We start from the raw sequence: 25,470 nt of genomic DNA, 5'->3' as shown, positions 1-25,470 counted from the left end.
TCAGTATAATTTTTACAATTCTTATACATAAAAATAGTTATTTAGACTTTTAGTTTTGACAGCATTGGGTCAAGTTTTACCATGTCTATATACACATAACATATAGATATGAATTTCTTATATTTGTAGTATTACATGGTACAAAGTCAAATTTGAAGTATTTAAATTGCTGTAAAAAATACTTTATTTCACATAATAGGATATTCTTAACCAATGTATTAAAAAAATTGATTTTATTAAAAACATGTTTCATTCACTCCAAAATATATTGCTTTGGAATCTTACAATAAAAGAAACGTAAAAAGAGTCAATTTTAGACTAACAAGAAAAGAAGTGCTTAAATCTCCTGTGAAACCAGTATTTAAACATCCTCGTTTCACATAGTACAAAAATCTATATTTTAGAGAACTTTGACCAAAATATACAGCAAAGATCTTTATCCTGAATGCTAACTCAGTGACTTAGAGTGAACTGCTGGTGACTGTGTTTGGCAGGATAAAATACTTAAAGGATTGGATTTCCTGTTGAGATTCCCACAAGGCAAACTTGAATTGAAAATACTTTCTTTAATTCCACTAGCTATGATTTTCTTACCAATATTTCTGCTCAGCTTTTACATTCACTGACATCTTTTATCCATGATAATTTCACTTTTTTCAGCAGATCTGATTTTTATGAGGTAATGGCAGTTTTAAGATTTAATTAAAAATTAATGGCTGTTCCACTTTCCAATATCAGAGTTCTACATGTTACCAGACCTTATATAACCAGCTCTGAAACTAAGAAAAATTTTAAAAGAGTTATTTCTCACATTTGTGGCACATCACAGCTAGTAACAATCATATATTAAGATTTTCTTGATTTCTCACGCTTTCATTTCAATGGAGGAATAGTCTTTCATTTGTGAGCCATAAAGGAATATAGTAGGCAAGGACAAGAAAAAAATGGAATTCAGAGGATGATTGAATAAAGGCTGACTTAAAAATTGCAATCACTAACCAAAACACAGAGTTAATCTATGTTAATGAGTGAAGATGGTTGAAATCTCACAGTAAAAATAAAAGTGTTTATAAATGGAAAGTATTTAAGTAGGAGTGTCATTCCAGGCAGAAATTTATCCAAGGGGCACCTGTTTCATTATAGCGTCATCTGTAGTAATTTAATAATTTAGAAGAGAAAACACTGAATTATCAGTAAAAGTTTTTACTGAATGTATTGTAAGTTGCTATTCAAGTATTTGGTCCTCTTATGAGCGCTAATGGAAGGGCAATTTAAGTTATTTAACCTGAAGATATATAAAAAATTCAAATAAAAAAAAATTATTTCTGTCAGGAGATCCAGCCAATATTATAAACACCACAGATAGAAACTACAGTGATTAAGATGGCAAAATCTTTCCATTGTATGATTCGGTTTTAGGTACTCTCATTTCTAGTTAAAATGCAGCTAAGTGTCCGTTCAGTCTGTTGAGGATGCCGGAGGTTATGGAAAGAAAAGCATGCTATAGAAGGTATTGAATAAGGACAAGGAAAGAGAGCTTAGGAGCCTGGAAGTGGGAAATGGGAGACAGAGGAACTGCAGGCAATTAAGCAAAATGTGTACATGGAGACTAAAATAGAGCTGGAAAGATGCTACTACCCTTGATCAAACAGATGCTTTCAGTAAATAAGGAGAGTGGAAATGAGATCAGTAGCCTTATCAATAGTAGGGGAGAGATCAGAAACCAGATGCAGGGTTGAGATATGATAGATACAAAGGCTGAGAAAAAGACTGCTCAGAGTGATGAATAGGAGAGTGATCAGTTCTGGCTCAGCTAAGCACTTGGGAAAAGCAGCTCCTGTTGAGCTCATGCACAGTTCCCCAAATTACTGGATATTTTACATTAATCTCTCATGTCATAGTTTCCCATTTATAAAAAAAGAGACAGTAATATCTACTCAGTTCACAGGAACACTGTAAAAATAAATGTATTAATGTTCATGAAGCACTTAGATGCTGTAATGATGAGCACCATAAAAGGCTTCTGAGGAAATTAATTTTGTCCTTAGAGTAGATTTTGAATAGTCTGAATTAATGAAGGCAGGGGGCTGTGCACTGAACAATAGAAAATAGAACACTGTTCTGTAAGGGCACAGTAATTCTTCTGTGACCTGAAAGAGTCTAGTGTGTCAATTAAAAAAAAAAAAAACAGAAAAAGAAAAAAAAAAGACACCCCCAAAAACAAACAAACAAACAAACAAACAAACAAACAAAAAACCACCAGAAACCTCAACTCCCCCAAAAAGAGATTGTGTGACAATTCTATATTTCAGGACTCCAGAATTCAAGGCAAAATTCAGACTGTATAGACAATGATGAATCCCTCATCCTGTAGCTTGGATGTTTGACCTTGCAACTCTAATAAAATTTACTGTAAGATTTAATGTGTAGCTAGACACACAATATATAAATTTCTGACCTAATAAATTTTGTTTTAATTAGTGTGGTAGCTATGTAGGTGGGCTCAGGATTTACATATTTATAGAATCCTGAGGACATTTTTACATGTTCCCATGCTTGATGAGATATAGGGCTGAAACCTAATTAAAAGGTTTGTTTGGGGGATTTTTTTTGTTTAGCTCTTTGTGTGTGTGTCTGCATATGGAGACAAATTACAGCACATTTTATAGAAAGAATTTGCTTCTTTTTATATATATATACCATGTCCTATGAAAACAACTTCTAACATGTGACATTTAAAACCAGTGTAGAAGAAATTGTAAACTGCTAGATGCTGATGGTAGACATAAAAAACTACCCAGTCTCACAGAATTTAAGACTATCATGTTACAGAACTTGACATTATCGTCATGTTATGGTGGTTATCTTCAAAAGCTTTTGATGATGTCATTATCACTGGTCATTATTTATTTTTGGAAATTATTTTGATTTTATTCTCAAAATAATTATAAGAAATGGCAAATAAATCAACAGTTATATTATTATGTTCATGATTTTGAATGCAAGGCACTATAAATAAAATATAGAATTATTCAGTTGAGAATACAACTTCCATGTTGACAAAACTTCCCATCTTGGCAGCTTTAGGTGATTTAATTAAGAGTTCTGCTGTGAACACTAGTGAAAATATCAAGAAGGACAAAAGACAAATTTGCCTTGGAATTTCATATTGTTGTGAAGTTTAGTCACTGAAGTAATAAGTTTCATGAATGAAACTCATGGATGTTGGAACTAATTTAGGTCTGGATTTACTCTTACATTCTTGTCTTCTCCCATTCCCAAAGTAAATGCAATTTTCTGTTACTGCTGTCTCGTGCTTTATATGGAAACAAATGTGTAAGCTGCTCTGTCCTTATAGAAAACTGAACAAAGATGACCATTGAAGTTGTAGATTAATTCTATACCACTATCTTTTCTTTTTAATTATTAGTAATCTAACTAAAAAATTTATCTGTATTCTTTTTCATATCCTTTGTAAGGCAAACTCAGCTTGATTTCTTCTAATTCTCATTTTATCCATGTGTTTCACAACCTTCCAGATGTTTTCTTTGATGATCAGTCTCCTTTGTTCATTGTAGGCTTCAATTCATAATAACACTTGTAACACTAGTAGCACTTCTTCAGTGTTATTAACTCAGACAGAGCTCATCTCTTTCCTAGAAGTTTTCCTCCCTGAGTTCCAAAGTATCATCAAAAGTGACTCCACCGCTTTTATAGAGTACAGTTCCTAAATCAGCTCAAATGCCCTGCCCATTTCTCTCTTCTTCCCTCCCAGGCTTGTGCTGCTCTTTCCTTTGTACTATTACAAGTACCTGTGCCCCTGCACTTTAAACAGAAAAATTACAATTTGGACAATTTTATTTTTCAATGAGACCAGGAGCATGATTTGTTTTTCAGGAAAGCCATAATACATCTGTGTCAGGATAAAGCAGGGAGAAAAATGAGAGCAGGAATGTCATGGTAGCACTGCAAATACCATGCAAGAAATTTCAAGTAAAACTTTTCATTTGAAAGAATTTACAATAGTGGTCACCACTATATGCCACATCTGGAAGGGTCTAAGTAGAGAGATGACACAGGGTTTTCTAAAAGTCAGTCTGAGCTAGAACTTGTGAGGGAAATTTACAAAGTGTTGTCTGGTCTTGGCACAAAAATCTCATTCAACCTTTTAAAATTTCTCCCGTTTAGTAATGCTATTGTTAATTACTGTCATCTATATTTAAATGCCAAGTCTAATAATTAATTCATTAGCATGATAAATTAGATTGGGAAAGATAGGTGAATTAGGTTATGGGCAGGTTAAACACCAGTCTTCCAGTCCTGCAGAGAAATGCACAGTGCTAAAATGAGAAGTCAGTAGATATACTATGCATCTTTAAATGATTGCTGTAATTGCATTTCAAACTGTGTCTCTCTACATGACTGACATCTATTAATTCTTCCAAAGAACAAGAAATATAAAATGTATTGTGTAAAGTACATTTTCAGAGTAAAATGCTAAGCAGAACTTACACCTCAGAACACTTTTTTGGCATCAAAACTAATGTAGCAATAAATGAACTTGACAAGATTAATAAATCTCATTTCCACTTAAATATGTGGAAATAATCATAACTTTTTTGGTGTTTGATGGATATGAGGATCAATGAGATTGAAGTTATCCCTACGTGCAATTCAAATGGAATGAGATAATAAATGCTGCTCAGTGGAGTACATCCAGAACTGATACCCCTTTCTGAAGCTAGTAACTTATCCTAGTAAGTATCAAATCTTCACTGTATTGATGTATAATCCCTAATCAAAGGTCTGACCTCAACTTTTCACACTGCCTTCATTCTGTTACTATCATGCAAAAGAATAAACGTTAATTTTAATTAAAAATAAAAAATTTTCCATATTAGATCTTCCTGAGTTTTGTTTCTCAGTGTTGTCAAAATGTCCCTCTCAGGCTGAGGTGATGTATGATTTCACCACAGAAAATTCAAGTGGATGAAGTCAATGAATTAGTTGTTTCTAAGGACGAAGAGGAGCCAACTTATTTTGGGAGAACACGGAAAGTCTTAAATCTTTGCCTTTCAGATGAAGATTTGGCTATACTAATATAATGAAAGGTATCAAGAAATAATCTCCTGCACTGGATTTTCATCACAGATAGTGTCACTGTGTTGGAAGAGTACCTGGGATTCTTGGGTGGGACAACAGCCTTCTCCAAGACAATTCTTGTCACATTTTGGGTGTTAGCAGAATTGACTAGGGGCCGTTCTCAAAAGAGAATTTAGAAGTACTCTGTGTCTTGGAAGGTAAATAAATTGCAAATTATGGATGTAAAACTTTACATATGATTTGCACTCAGTGCTAGGGAATGCTTACTTTACTAGGACAAAGAACCTCTTTTGGAAATGACAGGATACTGTTTTGAGACAACAGACAGAAGATGAAAGAATTTCTCCACTCTCCTCTTGTCTTTGTGAAAGAAAGCACCTGCTTTTGTAGATAGGAAAGGATTGGGTTTCCTTTGCTCTTTAAAGTGTTCTAATGGAGAGGCAAGGTCTTTAAATGCTAATGTAGCAATGAAAAAATGGAAATTGACTGCAATTTTCAGGCAGCTTCAAGAACAGAACAGAAGGGACAGAAACACTGAGGAAGCCTACCAGAGCTCATCTTATGCTACTACAGATAGGCTGCTGTTGATAGGGTCAGGAGACCATTTCCAAAGGCATACTGTGGAAGGGGAGTTCTAGGAAACAAGTTGATATTTTTTTCCAAAGCTTTCACTAGACACTGCTCCTGAATACAGCTGAACTCCCAGGAAGTTTACTGTTTGGCAATACTCAATGATTTGTTTGGAAATTTGAAAAACATAAAATTCATTAATTTTGACATTCTTTCAGAAAAGAGTGGGTGCTGTCTTTACAGTTTTAGGTGACCTGCTTATTTTACTGATTTCTCCATACTTGTTTCAGATTCAGATTCACCTATGTAAAGTGAGGTTGGAGGCAAATTTTCATTGAAAATTCACCATAGTCACAACATAGTACCAAGATCTATCTTTTACAAGAGGAGAGCTTTGAGAAATGCTGCTTAAAATGAGTTGTAATAAGTTCTGCTATTTTTTATTCCTAAAGTTTATTATTCAAAGGTATTTATTCACTTTAAAAAGAATGAATGAAGAAATGAATGACAGAAGGCTTAATTAAACCCATTATGTGTCTGTCATGATGACACTGGCAACAAATCCATGCAGATTGTTTCAAATATTGCTTCAGGAAGCCTTATGTTTAACAACAACAAAGGGTTTAAGCATGTGCTGAATTTTAAGGACGTACATCACCCCATCAGCTTCAAAAGGATTATGCATATACTTTAAGGTGAAATGTCTTTTTAGACTAGAGCCAAAGTTCTTAGCATTTTGCAAAACTGAACTTAGTTATATAAGCTGAATATTTCACTAAACAACAAAGTAAGCACCCCACAGCTAAAATTCGAAAAAAATCATTTTCCAGACTTCTACTTTGACTGAAAACATAATTTTTTCCAACATTTTTATAAAAAAAAATATATATTTCAGTAAATTTATTTCCCGATCCTCTTAAGAAAATAAAGGGCTACTGTTGCAGAATTTAAAAATAGATATGTGTAAATGGTTTGAACATTTATGTAGGAAACTGTGGTTGGAAAGAACAGCTAAAACTGTTGGCAGAGTTTGACAAATTCACATTAATTTCAAATTCACTGAACGATACTCTTCAATTAATAAATTATTTATCAATAAAATGCAAACAGTTCTAAACAAAATTTACTTTTTATGGTAATTACACATGGTTGTAAGGTGCCTTTTAAGCATATTGGGATAGTAAAGAAAACAATCAAAAAATATTGTAGTGCAAGTCACTGTTGTAGGTGTAGCTATTCTTAACTGACACAGTAACTAACATTCTTCACACAGCTGTGATGCTTTCAGAGCAAAGCAGTCACAAACTTAAAAATTTATTACAGGGTGATCAGGGACTCTTTTGAGACTGAAAGTATAACTACCTGCATTTTGATTTCTTTTCTCACTTAGGTTTTCACCTTTCAGTTATAGTACCTAAAACTTTAGATTGATATGATTTTGAAGTAAATGTTGCTATTGTAGCACCATTTTTTAATTCTGCATCTTCTGGAATGAACATGAGAAACAAAGGCTTTTGTCAAGTCTAGAGGGTTTCAATAAATCAAATGTTTACAAATTAATGCTAGGAAATTATGATATATACCCAATAAGGTGTCCAAGCAGCATGATGGCAGGAAAGAAACATAGGTGATTAAACCAATTTCTTTGTAGGTGAAGTCAATTAAAAGGTTGACAAAAGTGTGCTGTGGGCAGTGTGCAGCCTGTCTTGTCAGGAAACTATTGATTTATATGTCTACATCATGGGTGGCTTCCTATTCTGTACATCATTGGTTAGTTATCATAGATCATCCATTGGAAAAGGACATTTATATTAAATCTAATCAATGTCCTTCTCTGTAGATTAAAAGGAATAAAACAGATTTAGTAAAAAAAAAAAAAAAAAAAAAAGGAAATTATGCAAAGAAGCCAGTCACAATTGGATTAATAAAATTGCAGTGAGGAGTTCTGTAAATGACAGGTGAGAACTTGTTTTCCCCTACCACTTTAGGTTTTTAGCCAGGCTGTAAATATCATTGAGATGGTAGGCTTGTGAAAGCTTGAATAATGCACAGACAGATAAAGGAAAGCAATTTTGTTTTGTGACCTAATGGAATATAGAGATTGTACATGTGGCAAAGGTAAGCACAAAATACATCTGCTGTTGTAGCCAAAGCTATTAGGACACTGTTCCAAAGAGAAGCTGCAGAACCACATACAAAAATATGCAGTTGTTTTGCCATAAGGCAGATAGACTTAGTAAAGCTGAAATATATATTTTTTTCAATTATGCATTACGTTTTGTTTTTATTGAAAGAAATATAGTTCTAATTTCATTTACAGCATGCAATAGTTTTCTTTTTTTTTTGCTTGCTTTATAAAAATAGCATAAATCATCATGACCTTGGACATGAGACATCATAGGAAGTACAAAGCAAAAAAAAAAAAGAGAATTTTTATCAAGTTTAAATTTTCATAAGTGTTTTCTGCTGTGGTAGTTTAAAATTTCAAGCAGACCTTTAGCTGCACATAACTGGTCTTCCAATTTTGCTCCATAAAAATAACCAGTGATAGAGCGGGTTATTTCAAGTATTATATCTCTAAACATGTACAGTGTAATGTTCACTTTATATCTCTTTCTCTTTCAAATCCAAAGACATGATCCAGACATCTCAAAGTATTTCCTATTTTTAACTGTGCACACATAAGCAAATGATATAGTACATAAACATTTATATTTGCAATGCATCACCAATGCTGAATTACATGATAATAACCATAGCAACGGGGCTTTTGGCCATAGAATTGGGAGAGAATTAAGACTCATTGTGATAAACATGCTCTCCCTTTTTGGGTTTCATGGTATTTAGGCACCTTAGAGTACACATTTTGTCCTTAAGATGTTGTCAAAGACCTTGGTTAATGGTCCCTGCTCCATTTTGATCTGTATGCCATTTCTCTTTTTAATTAGAAGAACAACTTTCAAGTTGCAAATATTTAACTATTTTCCAGAGAAGCACAATCCATGCATTCAAACAATTCCATGAACTTAATTTCTGTTTTTTTCTAAGCTTTTGGAATCAGCAACCATGGTTTTGAGCAATGAAAAGGAAAATGAAGGCCAATATGTATAGCTCTGCCTCTCATAGTCAGAAATGGCTTTGTTTTTTCTTGGGATTATAAATTACCTTTCAAGCCATTAGATCCCAGTAAAACTGTGGAGAACTAATTACTTTAATTACTTTAAGGTTAGGACATTTCCTTAAAAAATCTATTCCGATGCTTTAATTTCTGTCTTACTGAAATCAACTGGACATATGCAGGCCAGCTGTTAGCAAGAAATACTTTCCTATAAAGGTGGTGAGGCACTGGAAGAGATAGCCACTGGATCTGACTTACAACAACTTTTCAGTGATACAAGCTTCTGATATGTTAGTATGAGTTTACAGTGCAGTGACATCATTCAACTTGAATTAAATAATATTAAAATCTGAGTTGCTGCGTAATGCAAATATTATTTCAACATGAACACCAACTATTTAAGATCAGGGAATTGAAGAAGCATTAAAGCAGGATCAGAAGAAGAGTATCATGCTACATAGAATTAAGGTAGAAATACACATTGAACTTGAAATTGCTCTTATGAACAAGTTCCTCACAAACTTCTAAAAGAGCTTTAATCGGTTATTACTCTATCATTTAAAAATATTTTTATGTTCTAATAACAGCCTTTTCTCTGGTGCAAGTCCTGCAGCACTTCCAAGTAGCATTCTGCCATTAAAATTTCCTAAGAAACTTTAATTACAATTTCCAAATACTTTAATAAACAGAAATCACATTTCAGACATTAAACTGTAATAATTTTGATATCTGAAAAAGTAGGTGTGTAAGATAATATAAACTTAAAAATCCAATGAAAATAAACCCACTAAACCAAATATCTTATTTTTTTTTCTTTTTGGTCACTTTATCTAAATTTATTTTATTAGAGGAGGTAATAATATAAGTACATGGGGACCTGGATGAACTGTGGATGTAGTTATTGCAACTACAGCTCTCACTTTCCCTGTATATTTTTTTTTTCAGTTGGAGGTTAAAAGGTGACCTCTTTGCCCTACTCTTGATCTGGGAACAGAAATCTGAGGTTCAGACAGCTGGAACCATGTATTTTTACCAGTGGTTGGGTTCTCTAACCAAGATATTTGTTGTAGGATAGTTTTCTTGTCTAAAAGACAAAATGCAGCAGAATTTTCTCAGAAGCTACATTTAAAATGGAAGTCCAGTAATACCATGATACTCTTGTGGTGCTTAGAGTTTTAAACATGCTACCATGGCATGAGCAAACTTTTACAAATGTCATTATTCTTCCCAGCTCAGAAGTAGGTGGATAGTACCATGATCTCCTAACACCTTGATGGAATATGCAGCAGATAAGAATTAAGGAATAAATTAAAGAGGTCTGACTTGACCAGGGAGGGGTGGATTAAGTGAAGATCAGACCTCACTGCTGAGTTCTCGACAACACCAGATGTGTTAGTAGACATGCAGATGGCAACTTCTCCTTAAACCCATTTTTCCAGCTGTGGCCATATGAATATCTGCCTCATATTTCATGGTATTGTCTTATTTTCAGCGGGATCTGAGAAACTTGGATGGAGTTATTTTTTAACTCCTCCTCTTAAAAAACATTTTTATGGGATTTATTTAGATAAACATAATAAAATTATGTTGGATTTCTTCCTGTAAAGTGCTGAGGGGAAGTTAGGGTTGAAGAGAAATCCTGGCCCTGTTTTTCCTGCTCGTATGTTTGAAATAGAGAACGCTTTGATAGACCATAGCGTTTACTTGGGATCATGAACTATTGATAGCTTCTGAAAAGTATATTTTAGTGGATGATTTCAAAAGGTAAGACATTTTTTGGTTTCCATTAACAGCTATAAAAACACCTTCAGTTTTATATTTCATGAAAGTATATGTACATGTATGAAAGGATATGCATGCAAAAATAAGGACAATAAACCATATATATTTACATACATATATACATTTAAAAAATGTATATATGTGCATACTATCCAACAGATATATAGGTACTTTATCTCATTCTTTTCCTAAGTTTGCAGTTCTTTCTTTCCTGCTCAGAGAGTGTGGCAAAATGATAGATGTTTCAGGAAACTAGCAAGGAGTGAAATACATCACTGCAGAGTATTCAAGTATGCCATTAAAGTACACCATTTGGGAACATGCACTAGAGTTATTTTCCCTGATGATTCTATTTTAAAAGTAACAAGTCTGCAGAAAATCACTCTCTTCCACTAAGTATTTTATTTCTAATTTTGGGATTCTAGCTCAACAATGTCAGTGTCACTTGTATAACAGATTCAAATCACAATTTAGTGCCTTATCAAGCAATCTAAAGGTCTGATTTGTCAATATTTTAAAAAAAATGTTACTCACATGCAAACTGAAGAACAGCCTCTCTGCTTAAAATACTGCCAAACATGTTGGTAGTTAAACATTGGTACTGTCCAGAATCTTTCATTTCACTGGGGTTGCTGATGATCAAACTTCCTTCTATTAAACTGAAGCGATAATCACTTTCAATGTCGATTTCTGTTCCATTTCGAAGCCATCTTAGGGAAAAAAAAAAAAAAAAAAGCCCACTGAAAAACTGCTTGAGCATTTAATATTCAAGTGAAGGTATCAAGCTTAGGACACAAAATATGACATCTCCAGTTGTAATAACAACTACTCAGAGATATCTTGTGTGGGAACCTATTACTCTGGCAAAACTTGAAAGCAAAAAACACAAGCAAGATCCGATCTTCAGCCTCTGAAGAAAAAGGATATTCTTTGTTTTACCTATGCTGAATGAAAATAATGATCTCTTCTTTTTTTCATCTTTTTTTTCCCCATCAGAAACTAATGTTCACAAAAGCTTAAAACTTGAAAACTACATAGCAGATGCATCCTTTATGTCAAAAATAAGAATTTTACTGTGCTTATGATAATCAAAGTTTTAATTCAGATTCTATCACTAAAGCCTTAGGCCCAGCTGAGCTTACAGGTATCAGAGCTGAGTTCTGCACTGCATAAAAACAAGGAAAAGTTTTTTTCCATTCTTTCAGCATTTGATCTTCTTAGCCCAAGAAACAGAGACACCTCATTTAAATACAGAAGAAAGAAGAGCAAGACCTGTTAAGATCAAGGAGACAGATTGATGTACGTAGGCTGTTATGCAACATAGGATTTTGGCAACATATTATCAACTGAATCAGTATAGACAAAATTCAAAGACTGGAACAAAAGTCTGGAATTAACTGCTGTGTGGCGAAGGACAGTTCCTGACAGCTACTAGGTACATGGAAACTAAGAATAAATAAACAGTGTGAATAGGGAATGCTAAGTTAGGGAGGTGTTTCGGAGTGAAATAAGAAGCCAGAGCGGTAAAATGAAGGATGGCAATGAAGATAAGAAGAAGAAATCCAGGCTGTAAGAAATATTGAAAGTATCCCAATGGAGGCAAATTATGTGAATGATTCCTGAATAAACAATTATTTTATGAGGTTTCTGAAGTAACCTAAGAGTCTCATAATTTTTCAGTTGTGCAAGTGGTTTTATGTGTTGTGTATCCCGCCTTTCCCAGATATTGTCTACCAAAAAGCCTCAGCCTCCTATTCATCCCAAAAGACTGAAGCAACAAACTCAGTAATAGTCCACTGGCTGCAAGATAAAATATTTTTTGTGGTTGATTAATAGACTTCAGCAGTCTGAAATAACATCTTATGTGGTGTGTGTTTGCAGTTTCTGAATAAAAGAATAAAATCTACATATGAAGACTTTTAGATTTTTTTTTTTTGGTCAAAGTGTAATTTCATGAAATTTTAAGAAGAATGCAAATAAGAGTTAAGCAGTGTAAACAGATAGGGTACAATTTTTATAATACCCAGATATTTCTTTCATTACTCTTTTGCTCTCATTCTGCAGCTTCAAGGTTGGCTTGGGAAATTTCCAGGAATTTGCAAGCTTTGCCAGAGATCAGCAAAGACTGGAAGAACTTGGCAACCTTTAGACTCCAGAGACAACTTTAACAAAGCAAAATAATTATTAATTCACTCAATCTAGTTAACATTCAAGATGAATGAGATTTAGAGAGCAGAATTCAGCTTCAGTAGTGGTGAATATTTCTTAATCCAAAGGTCAGAATAGTCAGAATATAGATGAAGTATGAATCTCCTATTTGTCCTTTCTTTTCACAATTGGACTTTTGATTGCAGACCACCTCTGTTTCACTGAATGTTAGAAATGAAACACTGAAAATTTATTTATATTTTAAAGGATAGCAGGGGAAGTTTGGAAGGATTAAGTACATTTTAAAACAGATTAATACATAGAAGACATAAAAAAATGAAAGGAATTTTTAATTTGACCAATTTCTTGATTAGTTTATATTTTGAATGAAATCATAATGAAAGTCAATTTTTAAAATACATATATCCTTGTCTATAGATGTGAAAAAAATCCAAAGTAATTGATCTTGAATGGAAATTGAGATGGGGAAATAGCAAAAAGAAAAAAAATGTTTTGGCATTTCCAAATGGGAACTGTCACAAAATTCAGTTAAACTAGCTTTATTTCTTTAGTTTCATCTAAGTTCAATGAAAAAATATGTTCTTTGAATTCTACCTCAGAACCTTAGATCTTAATAGCTACCTGCCTTTATATCTTGTGGTCTATCCTGAGGGATTGTATTTCCCTCATATAATCTATATTAGTAAAATAAACACTGAATTAAGTGACTCTTTCCTAGGTAACCTGACTGATCTGGAAGGACAGAACCCAAAATATAACACTTCCAAGGTCACAGATTGTTAGGAAAACTCAGATACATTTTTTCTTGAAGAAAAATTACAGATAACATTTCAAAACACTATTTTCTGGCTTTAATGGACAAGAAATAATTTTTAGAAATTTTTTTCAATTGCCTTTTCCAACAGGAAATGATATTTACAAAACAATTACATGATACTGACAAAACAATTACTACCCAGCTTATGTGTGTCCTGAGTAAAAGAGTCCGTGTAGTGTTTCACAATCAGTGAAAGCTGTGTAGTTAAGTGGCATCTCAGGGAATTCAACACCTGCTTGTAGCTCAGTATCAATGCTGACTGGTGAGATCCCACAGGAAGTTTGTAAATATCTGTATTCATCATCAAAGGCATTGCAGTCATTGTCTTCATTGCACTGGCCCTGACTTGTGATGCTAAGGTATGATTTGCAGAACTGTTAAGCAAACAGAATTTGTTTATCTCAGGGAGTTATTCCTGAGATTATTTGGTAATGTGGTTGGGGAATGGCTTATTCAAAACTTGGTGTATCTGTAGATCTTTTGAGGTTAAATTCCCTTTAGATTTGTCCTGGAGAATAGTATCTTCCTCAGAGAGTAATTTTTACTTCTTTTCCCTCCCTTGGATGGTAGTGTGCACTGCAAATGCTGTGCAGACAAGTGGCAGCAATAGAAGAAGTTAAATTGTGCTGTTTGAGTTAGGCCTTTTAGGTTAAATATCTCCTTCCATGAGTGAAAGTTTGCTTATGAGGCTGCTTACACCAAGTAATCTCTGGAAAACCGAAGACATGGATATCAAAAGATCATAAATCAGCCCTGGTTGGAAGAGATGTTAAAAGATCATTTTCTCCAGCTTCATACAGCAAATGGAGCCTAGATGAGTTAATCAAGCATTTTGTTTGTTTGCATCTTGAAAGCCTTCAGTGGTTACCGAGGAGTATGAAACCTTCTTGCCTTCTACATGTGGCTCCTTGTGAAGAAAGAGTCCCTATCCTCTTTGTAGTCACCCTTTAAAATATGCTGAAAGTTTGCATTTATTGATTGCATTTCACTGGAAAATGCAGAAAAATTGTTTCATGAAGAAAGAAGGGAGATGGCATAGGTTCTCCACAGACAAAATTTCTACAAGAATAATCAGGTTGTCTGGAAGACCCAAATATAGGACTGTCCTCCTTTGGGAGCGAATTTGTGCATTTTCCCAATAGTCACAGGCTATGTTTAATGGACTGACAGCACTTTTACAATGTGTGGAACTAATACACTTTCTTTTCTTTTTTTTTTTTTTATTATAAAGAAATCACCAGTTGGTAACAGAATTTACTCAAGGAATGTCAGTAAAGAAGAATGCAACATAGCTTTCATACCACATAGTGAGGAATTCATGCTATTATGGTTTGGAGAATTTCTGGATATTCATTCCTAATCCCATGTTATGTGTTTTTGTCATGCCTGTGCTGTTGGGGGGGTGGGGGAGGGGGCTGTGATCAGATGCATTTAATGAGTCCATATGTTGCAAAGAGGCAGATTGAGTGCTGTTATGGTAGGGATATCTAAGGATGGTACTGCTTCTGGATTTCTTCGAGTTATAGAAATGTAAGAGCTGTGATTTAAATAACTCTAAGGAAAATTCAGCCAGAATTCTGAAGAATTCACAAGTCAAATAAGGGTAAAAGGCAAAAGACAAAATGTGGAATTGATGATTTCCATCTATGACAAAACACAATAAGAGTCCTTATGTTCCTGTTGTAATTGAAGAATGACTCTATGAGAAAAGATGAAGGGTATGTGGAAAAAAATAAACAACCATATGTTCCCCCAGCCCTCTTACATCACTAGTCATTTACATAAAATATGAGCAGAGGCAGATATAGCAAATGAGTAAGGTGACTGCAACATACTGCTACCACCTGTAGGTTTGCACCATCAATAAACTGCACTCTGAGGCTCACAGCTGTGTCACCACAGGCCTGAATAATAGATAACTGCGACCTACAAGTCTGTATGGAAAAATAAGCAACTGGTGATGGTTGCAGAGGAATAAAATGGAAGGCTTGTGAGTGAAGAAATACCAGATTTGACTTAGCCATGGTATCTTTCAGTGCCAAATCACATCATTTAATGCACATACTTTGCTGCCTTCCCTACATGTTGGGATAGTATTTTGTAGCTTTATAGATGGGTAGAAATAAAAAAAACCCCAAAGAATTTAGTATTTTTTTGTCAGTTGTCGCAGACATGATTCAATAAACTGGACAAAAGGAGTCTCTCCACATGGATAGAAATGATGCAGAGAGTACATTATTTGAAACTTAAAATATTTGCCTTAATCACTTCAATTTCTGCTTCTTGCTTATTCAGAATCACAAAAAGCATTCAATCAAGAAAAGCACTAGTGTCAGAGAGTTATTTCTGTTGTTTCTGACCAAAATACATCGAATTTCAGAGTAGGAATGCAGTGGCTAATATTCTGAAATCTAAAAAAAATAAAATTCTATAACAGGTACCTGTATGTGGGAGTAGGATTTCCACGTGCTTGACAATTCAGAGACACTTTCTTTTCCTCAGAATCAGTTGGAAAAATTATATCATCTGGCTCTTGTACAAACACCGGCCCATAATCAACACTTTCTGTCGAAAAAAGAAGTGCTGCAGTTTAGGAAAGCTGAAAAAATGCAAATGTGTTATATATTTTATAATGTGAGGTTAAAGTATGCATAATTATATATGTTTTCCAAAGGTTCATGCTGCATTACTTTAGAGGTTACATTAAAATCAATTATTAAAAGGAAAAAAAAGACAAAGAAGAAATTTTTTAAATATTACTAAGTGAAGAATAAAACACATAGTATGATTTAAGTGTTTATTATGCCTAAGAATGGCTTTCTCATCAAACATATTTTGGCCTGAAGTCTACTGAGAAGCTCAAGAGACTTAAGAGGAATTAACTACTTATAGAGAGCAAGGTAAACAAAAATTTTCCTACTGCTTGCAGCAGCTTATATCATAGAAAAGTAACACACAATTTTCACATTTGTGTCAAGGACCTGCTAAGAAAAATCACTTGGAAAATTAATGGCAGCAAATGGTGTCTGTTATTAAATGATATATAGCTAAATCTGACATTTCGTTTTCCTACATTGTCTTGTCTAATTTTGGCATGTACCTTTATCTTGATAAGAATTTACATTTCTGAACTAAAAAAAGCTGTATATACCCACAGAACACTTCTGTGATTCCAGTTCATTCATATTATGAAGTGAGAAGTGTAAGCCTTCAGAAAAGTAAAAGGTCACAAGCAAAGTATTCCTGTCCTGTTGCTCTGAATGAATAAAATTCTCACTGTGTGCCAGAAGTCTGTGGAATTTTAATAATTTTAGGCTTACTCCAGACTCTTGGATTATTTAATTTCACAGTGCTCTTCATCTTTAAAGCACTAGCCCGATGATTTGTGCACAGAGAGATGTGGGAGGGGGTGTGGTTGGTGACCTCCCTGCTTTACCATGGGAGGCCACAGATGTGTAGTTTTCCCACCTCCCGAGTTGTCAGTTATCTGTTCTCCCTTCCCCCAGTTTATGTCAATCACTTTGTACCCCTTCCCTTTGTTCTAGAAAGTTCTCAGTTCTTTGTACCCCCCATTGGTTCCTCCCTCGAAACCACTCCTACCCCCTATCCCAGTTGGCTGTTGCCATGTCACTCCCCCTTGACTCCACCCTCATACCCTCACCCGGTTGGATGCTCTGTACCCTGACCCGCCTTCCCTGCAACTGTTATAAACCCTGTCCCGCCCCTGGTTCAGGGCTCTCAGAGCTGGCTCGCCCTCTGAGTGGCTGTGTCCCTTCACCACCCTCGCCTTCCCTCACCTAATCCCTCAGAATAAAAGCCTCCTGAGAGACTCTCGCCCGGTGGAAGACTCATCTCTTTACTACCACCGTCGCGTCCCCAAAGTCCCCGACTCTGTCGAAGAGACCGGGTAACGCGACAGAGAGATAGTGGCATTGTCCTGCTATTTGCAATGAAACATAAAGGAGCAGGGTTTTCTCTGTTGGTTTTAGGGTTTCATATGTTCATGGGACAGTTGTCCTCCAGTTCTTACTGAGGACAGCACAACACATTAGGCAGTTTATAACATCCTGCTGTATTTGTTCTACCAACAGTAGTTTGAAGCGGAAAAAGGTACATCTGAAGATTTGCAGTTTGGTCACTCACCTGAAAATTATTTACTACATTGTTTTACTACCTCCACAAAGCTTCAACCATGTTATGGTTTCACAGTTTTGGGAACTGCAAGCATTATAATAATAATTTTATACTTTATCATACTAATAATAACCTCTGAGGCTAACAGCCTCAGAAAATCTGAGTACACAGGAAAAGGTATGGGAGGCTAAAAGTCTTGGTACAGGAAAGGAAGACTTGGAGTCTGAAAAAGGATGAGAATTGTGGGAGCCATAGGTCATAGCACATTAGCTTTGAGATGCAAATTTCCATGTCTTTAAATTCTTACATTTGGGGTTTCTCAACTCTTTTATCATACAGTAAAAAGGTGACATAAGACCCCATTATGCTTTTCAAACTTTCTTTTTAGTGACTACACACTTATTATATGCTTCAGTTTTGTCTTTTTACAGTACTATTCAAGTGCAGATTTTGAAAATACCTATATTTTCAGGTGCATGTGCTTTTGCTGGAATAGATTCAAATAATTAGCTTGTTGATTTGTAAAGTCAGCAAATAAGAGCAGAAATAATTAGTAGTGTCTCTTTCCCGTAATTTTCCAGCTTATTAGCCCTACTTGTAGGACTATGTAAAGGCGTATGGATTGCTGTTTTGCATATTTATATTACTGTGCACATTGCTTTGCTTGGGTTTATTGGAAGAAATGTGTGTTCTGGAACAAATATCTGCATTATTAAAAAAACCTCAAAAAACAACCCACAAAAAATCAAGCACAATCACTTCTGATATGTACTGATATTACTGAAGGTATAATAACTCCAGTAATAAATTTTGAGAAGTACATCTTAAAATGCCACAAGGGAAATGGATTCATCTGGGAAAACTTATTTTAAGAAAGGAAAATGTTGGTACAAACACAGTGTGTGGATTTCTTGTCATTTGGTCACCTACTTCTTGCATTGCACTAAAGAAAATACTCATGAATATAGGTGTAAATAAACAGCACTGACATTGAGCTAGAGTTTAGCAAAACCAAAAATTAATTAAGTATAACAAATCTAAATCATGGCTTTAGATTTAAGTATTATTTCATGCAGATTAGGAGGCATATGGATAGGGTGTATATTAATGAAGATTAATGATTTTATCTTCTCCCTAGCAGGGACTCTGGAAATTAAATATAGTATTACAGTCTAGGATTACTGGAAAGAAAAGAAAAATATGCAAGGCTAGGTGCAGGACCAGACCATGGCACACTCTTGTCCTCTCCCTGAGCCTCTCAGTCAGAGATTTCTGCAGCCTTTGACTCAGCCATTGACCTTAGGACAAGGAAACACCTCCAGCCCCAGTCTGCAGCATACCATGGTCCCACAGGCAGCTGGAGACTCCCCTCAAGCCATAGAGAAGGGAGCAACCCAGCCCCTCTGTGTGACCTTGAAATAAAACTTTCTGATTCATGAACCATTGGTTTGCCCTTTTGCTTTGGTGGTCTTTTTGGGGAAATATTCCTGGCCTTATCCTTATTGCCCTCATTTTCTTATTGTGCTTATGAATATATCTTTGTACATATGGATATATAAGCTCGTGTATGTTTTCTGATGCCTTCAGGGATCCAAAGACATCCAGGTTTTTTCATCCGTGATTTTTTTGCACCTATAGGTCACAGCTAGCTGCGACCCATGGTCTTTAATAGGAAAGTCCTTCATGAGTGTGCATGGCAGGATTTGAGATCTACACCTTATTTTTTTCTAACTGATCAAGAACATAAAATTAAATTACTATTCAACTAGCATGCTTACATTCATACTATACATACTAGCATGCATATATTTCAATTTACTATTATAGTTTCTCAAGGGAAATATTTCCATTCCTCATAGAGTCTTTTACTAAACAAGATATAGAAAACTAGTTGCTTTAAGTGGTATCTTATTTAAGAATAGTGATTTACCACAGAGTCTTGGGAATACAGGTGTGCATTGCAACCAGCAGTGGAACTGCTAGTTTCTGGTCCCCTTACAACTTTTAAGGATATGGAAAACCTCCAAAATATAAGAAAAATCCCTCTTTTAAATTCTTGAATATTCTTCAGAGCAGTGCTTCAATTTTATTTTGATTATCAGTGTTTTTCTTACAGCACTTCTGCACATAAAATTTCTGGAACATTTGACTCCCTAGTACCAAGTATTTAAATCCTCATGGGAATGTAAATTGGAATCAGTATCCTGCAACTTAGACAATAGCCAAAGTGTGGTTTCTCTCTCTCTCTTATCTATAGATATTCTTTCATACTTTCATTGTCTCCCTCAGTTACTGATGAAGAAAAAAAAACAGATGTTCTTTAGTTCTTCTTGCTGGGCAATGCAGATATCATAACATCAAATTGCAGATGAGAATAAAGTTTCCTGTACTTTAAATCCTGTAGTAACTGAAATAGTGTAATTCTTTAACAGTTGCTTTCTTGACATCATTGTTGATAAAAATCCAGATCAATTAATACACTGAGAAAATGAATTAATTCCTGGAACCCTGGGAACACAGAGGTGGGCAGGAAAGAAATATGACCCTCTTCAAACTCCTGCATTGGAGCTGCACTGGCATTATTATTTTAGTCAGATAATTCTAAGTGCTGTACTTTCCAAAGAGGAAAAGAATTAGGTTATTAGCAATGTTTTCTTAAATAAGTACCCTCCAAGATACATGACTGGCTTAATCAGTCATGGAACCATCTTAGTCTGAGCTACTGGTGGGAAGAAACAGGAGACATGTTATGTGAGGGGATATGCTCAAGCAGCCTTAATTTATGGGGAAGGAAGTATTCCTTCTGGTCTTCTCCCTTTCTTCTGCTCGTATCCCTTTAGAAGCACTTTTTACAGGACCATTGCTCTATTTTCCACCCCCTTGTTTCAAAGGTTTCTTGGACGAATGTAGAGATGGAAGAATTTTCTAGAGAAAAGCTACACAAGGAATGTAAAATGATAGAACTTCTAAAGCAGCCTAAAATGGGAGATCACTAACAGACCTTCCATCTTAAAATACAGATGATTTTACTCTGCATACAGGGCCTATCCAGAAAAGTACCTACTTGAGATGATGCAGACCAAATGACATTCCAATGACCTAGGTATTGATGTGTTCAAGAAACATTAATATGATTGAGGAAATTGTTGTTGATAAGCCTATACATGTTGCTGAAATCTGCATATAAGAAGAAGTAATTAAAATTAACCTAAGTTGTTTCATTTCAAATTGGTCCTACAAATTGAAAGATTATTTCTGGTGTAGGTGGATGTCACTCACTATCAAACTCTTTCCGTTCTTGGTATACAGCTTATGTTTGTTTTATGAACTTCAGGTGATGACTCTAAAGGATCATCTGATTACCTTTGTTATCACAGAACAAGACAGTTTAATCTGTTCAGTATATTCAGAAGTATTTTAGAAGAATATTCACAAGGCTTTAAATAGAAACTTATTGCTTTCCCCAGATAAAAACTAGAAGCTATTTTGTTTTTTGTTTAAACACTGAAAAAATGCATTAACTTCAGTGTTAATATTTATTTTACAAGTAGGTCCTATGGTATAATCTTTCACCTTTACACCTAAGAAATATAAAATTACTACTTCATTTTAATATCACTGTCATATGCCAAAATATCACATATTTCAGAATTTTAATATAATAAAAAAGAAGCCCACAAATTCATCAAGGCAAAATATGCTCCAGTGATTAAATCTCTGTGTAACATATTTTAAAATTAACAAAGGTGGCTGAAATTTATAATAATTATTTTGCATATATAGAAGCAGAGACACACACATATATATATATATATATATACACACATGTAGATTTGCAACATATGAATTTCTAAAAAAAATCCTAATTTTTAAACTGTGTTTCAATCAACTTAAAAGCTTAGAAACTTTGATACTTCTTTCGAGGTAAGCTGAGGCTGATCCATGTGCCTCAAAATATATATATTGATTCTAGTATTCTGCATGGTGGAACATTGTACAGTACATGCATTATTAAGTTTATACTGCAAAGAAGATTAAATTATTTTCTCATATTTTCACATTTACCCTTTCTGAAGCATGCTTATTTGCTTATTAAGCAAGATGATACAAGATTTTACTGTTGCTTGAAAATGCTTTCTCTGTACTGAAGCAAATAAATCTGTTCTAAATTTAGCTTATTATATCTAAACTGCATGCCATATGAATCAATGTTGTCAAATATTTTTAGCAACAGAAAAAAAAATAGTAGTTTGTGTCTATAATTCAGACTGGTAAGTGCTGAATCTAGCAGATGGTGGGGAAACAGGAATTCTCATTTTACAAAAATTAGATTCGGATCTTGCATATCTTGGGGTTCATTGATTCAAACCCTTTCAAGTTGTGACAGACTCTGTACTTCATTTTCTTGCAAAATGTGTCAAACTAAAGATTAAAGGACAAAGAGAGTCCTTATTCAAGGTTAAGTTCAATTATCTTTGCTGCAGAAACTCCAAAAGTTTTTGGAACAGTAAGAAAATATAAGAGTTTGCAGTTTTATGATTCTTCAAGAGTATTTAATGAATAATTCATACTTTCTATTCACATTTTTTAGTCATGGCTTTACACATTGATACATAGTTTGAAAAAAAGGACCGCATTGCCTTGGCTGAATGTTTACACTAAATAATTCCAGATAGTTTAAAATCAGCAGTGAGCATAGTTCTTTTAATTTAAAATATCAGGAAACACGTGTTGAATTGAAAGTGAAAATGAAATAGCATCAAGTCAGTATAAAAGGACCTTTATTACAAGCCACGTCAGGTGTTTGAACATGTCTGCTGGGAAATCATTTGAGAAATCACATGAGAACTGATATAATTCAGCAGCTATTAAAAGTATTCTTAGGTGTTTTTTTATGGCAAGCTTCACTCCTGAATTTATGCCATATATTAGATGCTTAAAGTATGCAAATTCTACATTATAATAATATAAAACATGTTTTCTCTCCTCCTAAAAATGTCCTCTCACTTGAAGCAGTGGTGTCTCATTATGACAGGATGGTGTAACATTTCCTCATTTAAGAAGACTTAGCTTGTAAACATGACCACTTAACTCTATCATCACATAGCAGTTATAGGAAGATAACTAGAATATCCTTACTTTAAGACCTGTAAAAATTAAAAAAAAAAAAAAACAGAAAATACCTTTAAGCTAAATCAAAATCAAGAAATTTAGAAATACAAGTAAGTGTAATGAGAGATAATTGAAATAGTCACTTATTCTTAGTTTCTAAATATCAAAGATATTTATTCAGGCTTAATATCAAGTTATTAACAGACCTGAGTGAGGTTTAGAAAATAAGTTACATTCAGCTGCCATGACAGATGTGTTCAAGTCCTCTTAGATGATGCAGATTATCCTACTTGGTCATATGCTGATCTTTTCTAAATACTGTCTCATACCTCTGCTTGTGCTGTGCAGGCATTTCAGTTAATCAAGGGCTTTTAAAACATTAACAGGTGACTCAGATTTACTTATTTCTACAAGTGTCTTCACAGCTAGATATACCAAGATTTGTAAGTGAAATGCCTCCTAGGGCTATTTTATGTAGTCTTTAGAAGAATGGCATTCCTCTCTTCTTGGTCAAATACTCTATTTATTAGGCCTTATAAGGTATGGCCCTTTTACAATTTTGTCTGCAGTCAGTGTTTTTTCACTTGCTCCTGAAAAACTGATGAATCTCAACTGCTGAGCTGCAATGTGGCCCCAGTGTTTTGAGAAGAGTCATGATTGCTGACCTAAATCATAGATCATACCTATGGTGCAATGATCATTCCTGAAGTATGATCTCACTGTGCTTTCTGGAGATGTCTGGGTTTCTAGTTCTAACTTGCACTATATTATTCAAATAGTCTGTATTTTCTTTGCTTTCTCCTTCAGTCTTTAGACATTCATGCTGTAAAATATCAGGATAATAGACTATAGTTCTAAAAATGGACATTAATTTTAACCTGCTCTTAAAAGGTTGTCAGGAAGGACATATCAGTGTCTGGTGAATGGGGAAAAACTGAGTTCACTCTAGTCACTGCTTAAAAGAGCATTACAGTGGAAGGACAAATGTAGAAACATGCCCCTAGCCCAGAAATGGTATCAAAAACAGCATTTATCTGCGGACAGGATCAATTTGTTTTTTTTATAGATCAAACTTTATTCAGAGAACATATTTATGCTTGTATATAAGCCATTTTTCTACACAAACCACATGCATACACCATTTTCAATACTTGCAAGACATTTTCTGGGGAAAAAAAATGAGACTTTGCTGAGACAAAAAGTAACCTGTTATCATACTCATGATATTGTGTGAATTTCATTGAACTGCAAGTTATTAATCACAATTCTTTCCTCTTTTACATCCTTAGATATTAATGAGGAATATACTAATAATATACTTATGTATCCTCTAATCTTTCCCTCCCTCCCTGCCTCACTCTCCTTCCTTCCTTCCTTTCTTTCTGGCTTTCTATCTTTTTTGACTGAAATTTAGGTAATTATTGTCACTAAAGGAATGATATTAGAAATGTGGCTTTTTAAAATATAACCAAAGATGGGAAAATATGTATTGTTCCTATGAATTATTGCATTTAGAGGTGAATGACACCATATCACACCAGAAACTCTATCCAAGCATGCACATAAGTACATGCATGACACAGTTGACTACACAGAAGAGATAAATTAGAGCAAAAGTAGTTTTATAAGATTTACACTTCATGTTTAATTTATATTACTGGCATTCATGATAAAATAAAAAAATCCAAGGAGAAAAAAAGTAGCTTAGATTTTACTACTAGATGAAGTTGTGCTCTAATGGAATTTCAAATCACTTGATTGCTATTTTCATGTAGCAACACCTGCATAAAACCATTCTGCACAGCAATCTTTAAGAAAGGATATTTTAACTGGTGACCTTAAGGCTTTCTTGAAGAACCTAAAGGAAAACAGCCCATTTCCACCTTGTGACATTTAATAAAATTCAAAATTATGTCTGAGAAATACTGAAGTAAGCTAACACAAATACACTGATTTTGAAAAAATGTTTCTAAGTTTTAGAGGGGGGAGCTACACTTACCATCATGTTTGAAGGTCTCTGAGAAGTGGTAGAGGTTTGTTGGGGAGTGATAATGTTGTGTGGTTCCTCTCCAGCCTGGTGAAGATACACTTCCTAATGAAGGACTGCTTAATCGTGATCTGGTCTTTGAATCAAATGAGGCTAAAGATGAACTACCAGATTTGATTCTTAGGATAGCAGCATATGATGTGGGGAGACCAGGAACAGCTTCTGAAAAATCTGGAAAAAAATTTAAAAAAAAACAACAAGCAGTGAATACTGAATAGAGACTAAGTCTGTCACTATGCAAAAGAATGTTCAGTTAAGCAGTAGAAAAGCAGAAAAGTTTTAGTCATAAAAGGAGTGATAGAAACAAACCAGGCTTGATGAGGGACTCAGCTTCTGAAAAGAATTGGTTAGCAGATGGAGCTCAAATAAAATTTCCCTGCAGCTTCTCCACAATATAGAAATCATGTATTCATTAAATTTCTTACTTATGGAAACATGAGTTTTTAATGTTTTTAATTCTATTTCTATGACCCTGTATTTCTATCTCTTAGTGGGAAAATGTCTGCAGGTCACCATCTTTCCTTCACAGTCTTCCTTCCCTTTGTATATGCAATGCAGAAACACTGACTGAAAATAAATAAGCCTCTCAATTCAACAGCACTCTGCAAATCAAGCAGG

General features: G+C 34.4%; 1 protein-coding gene across 15 annotated transcripts in view; it reads right to left on the bottom strand.

Moving 5' to 3' along the window:
* CNTN5 (contactin 5) overlaps positions 1-25,470 on the bottom strand; it is a 592,916-nt gene that overhangs the window by 203,553 nt on the left and 363,893 nt on the right. For all 15 annotated transcript variants that reach the window (XM_072927379.1, XM_072927359.1, XM_072927346.1 and 12 more), the window contains 3 exons: positions 24,805-25,023; positions 16,001-16,124; positions 11,108-11,283 (listed from right to left, as the gene is read on the bottom strand). In XM_072927379.1, coding sequence (XP_072783480.1) covers positions 11,108-11,283; positions 16,001-16,124; positions 24,805-25,023 — 519 coding nt within the window. The remainder of the gene's footprint in view (positions 1-11,107; positions 11,284-16,000; positions 16,125-24,804; positions 25,024-25,470) is intronic.

The sequence above is a fragment of the Taeniopygia guttata genome, chromosome 1 (assembly GCF_048771995.1).
Source record: "Taeniopygia guttata chromosome 1, bTaeGut7.mat, whole genome shotgun sequence".
NCBI classification, from domain to species: domain Eukaryota; kingdom Metazoa; phylum Chordata; class Aves; order Passeriformes; family Estrildidae; genus Taeniopygia; species Taeniopygia guttata.
The sequence above is the reverse complement of the archived record's forward strand: the minus strand, read 5'-3'. Positions and strand labels throughout refer to the sequence as shown.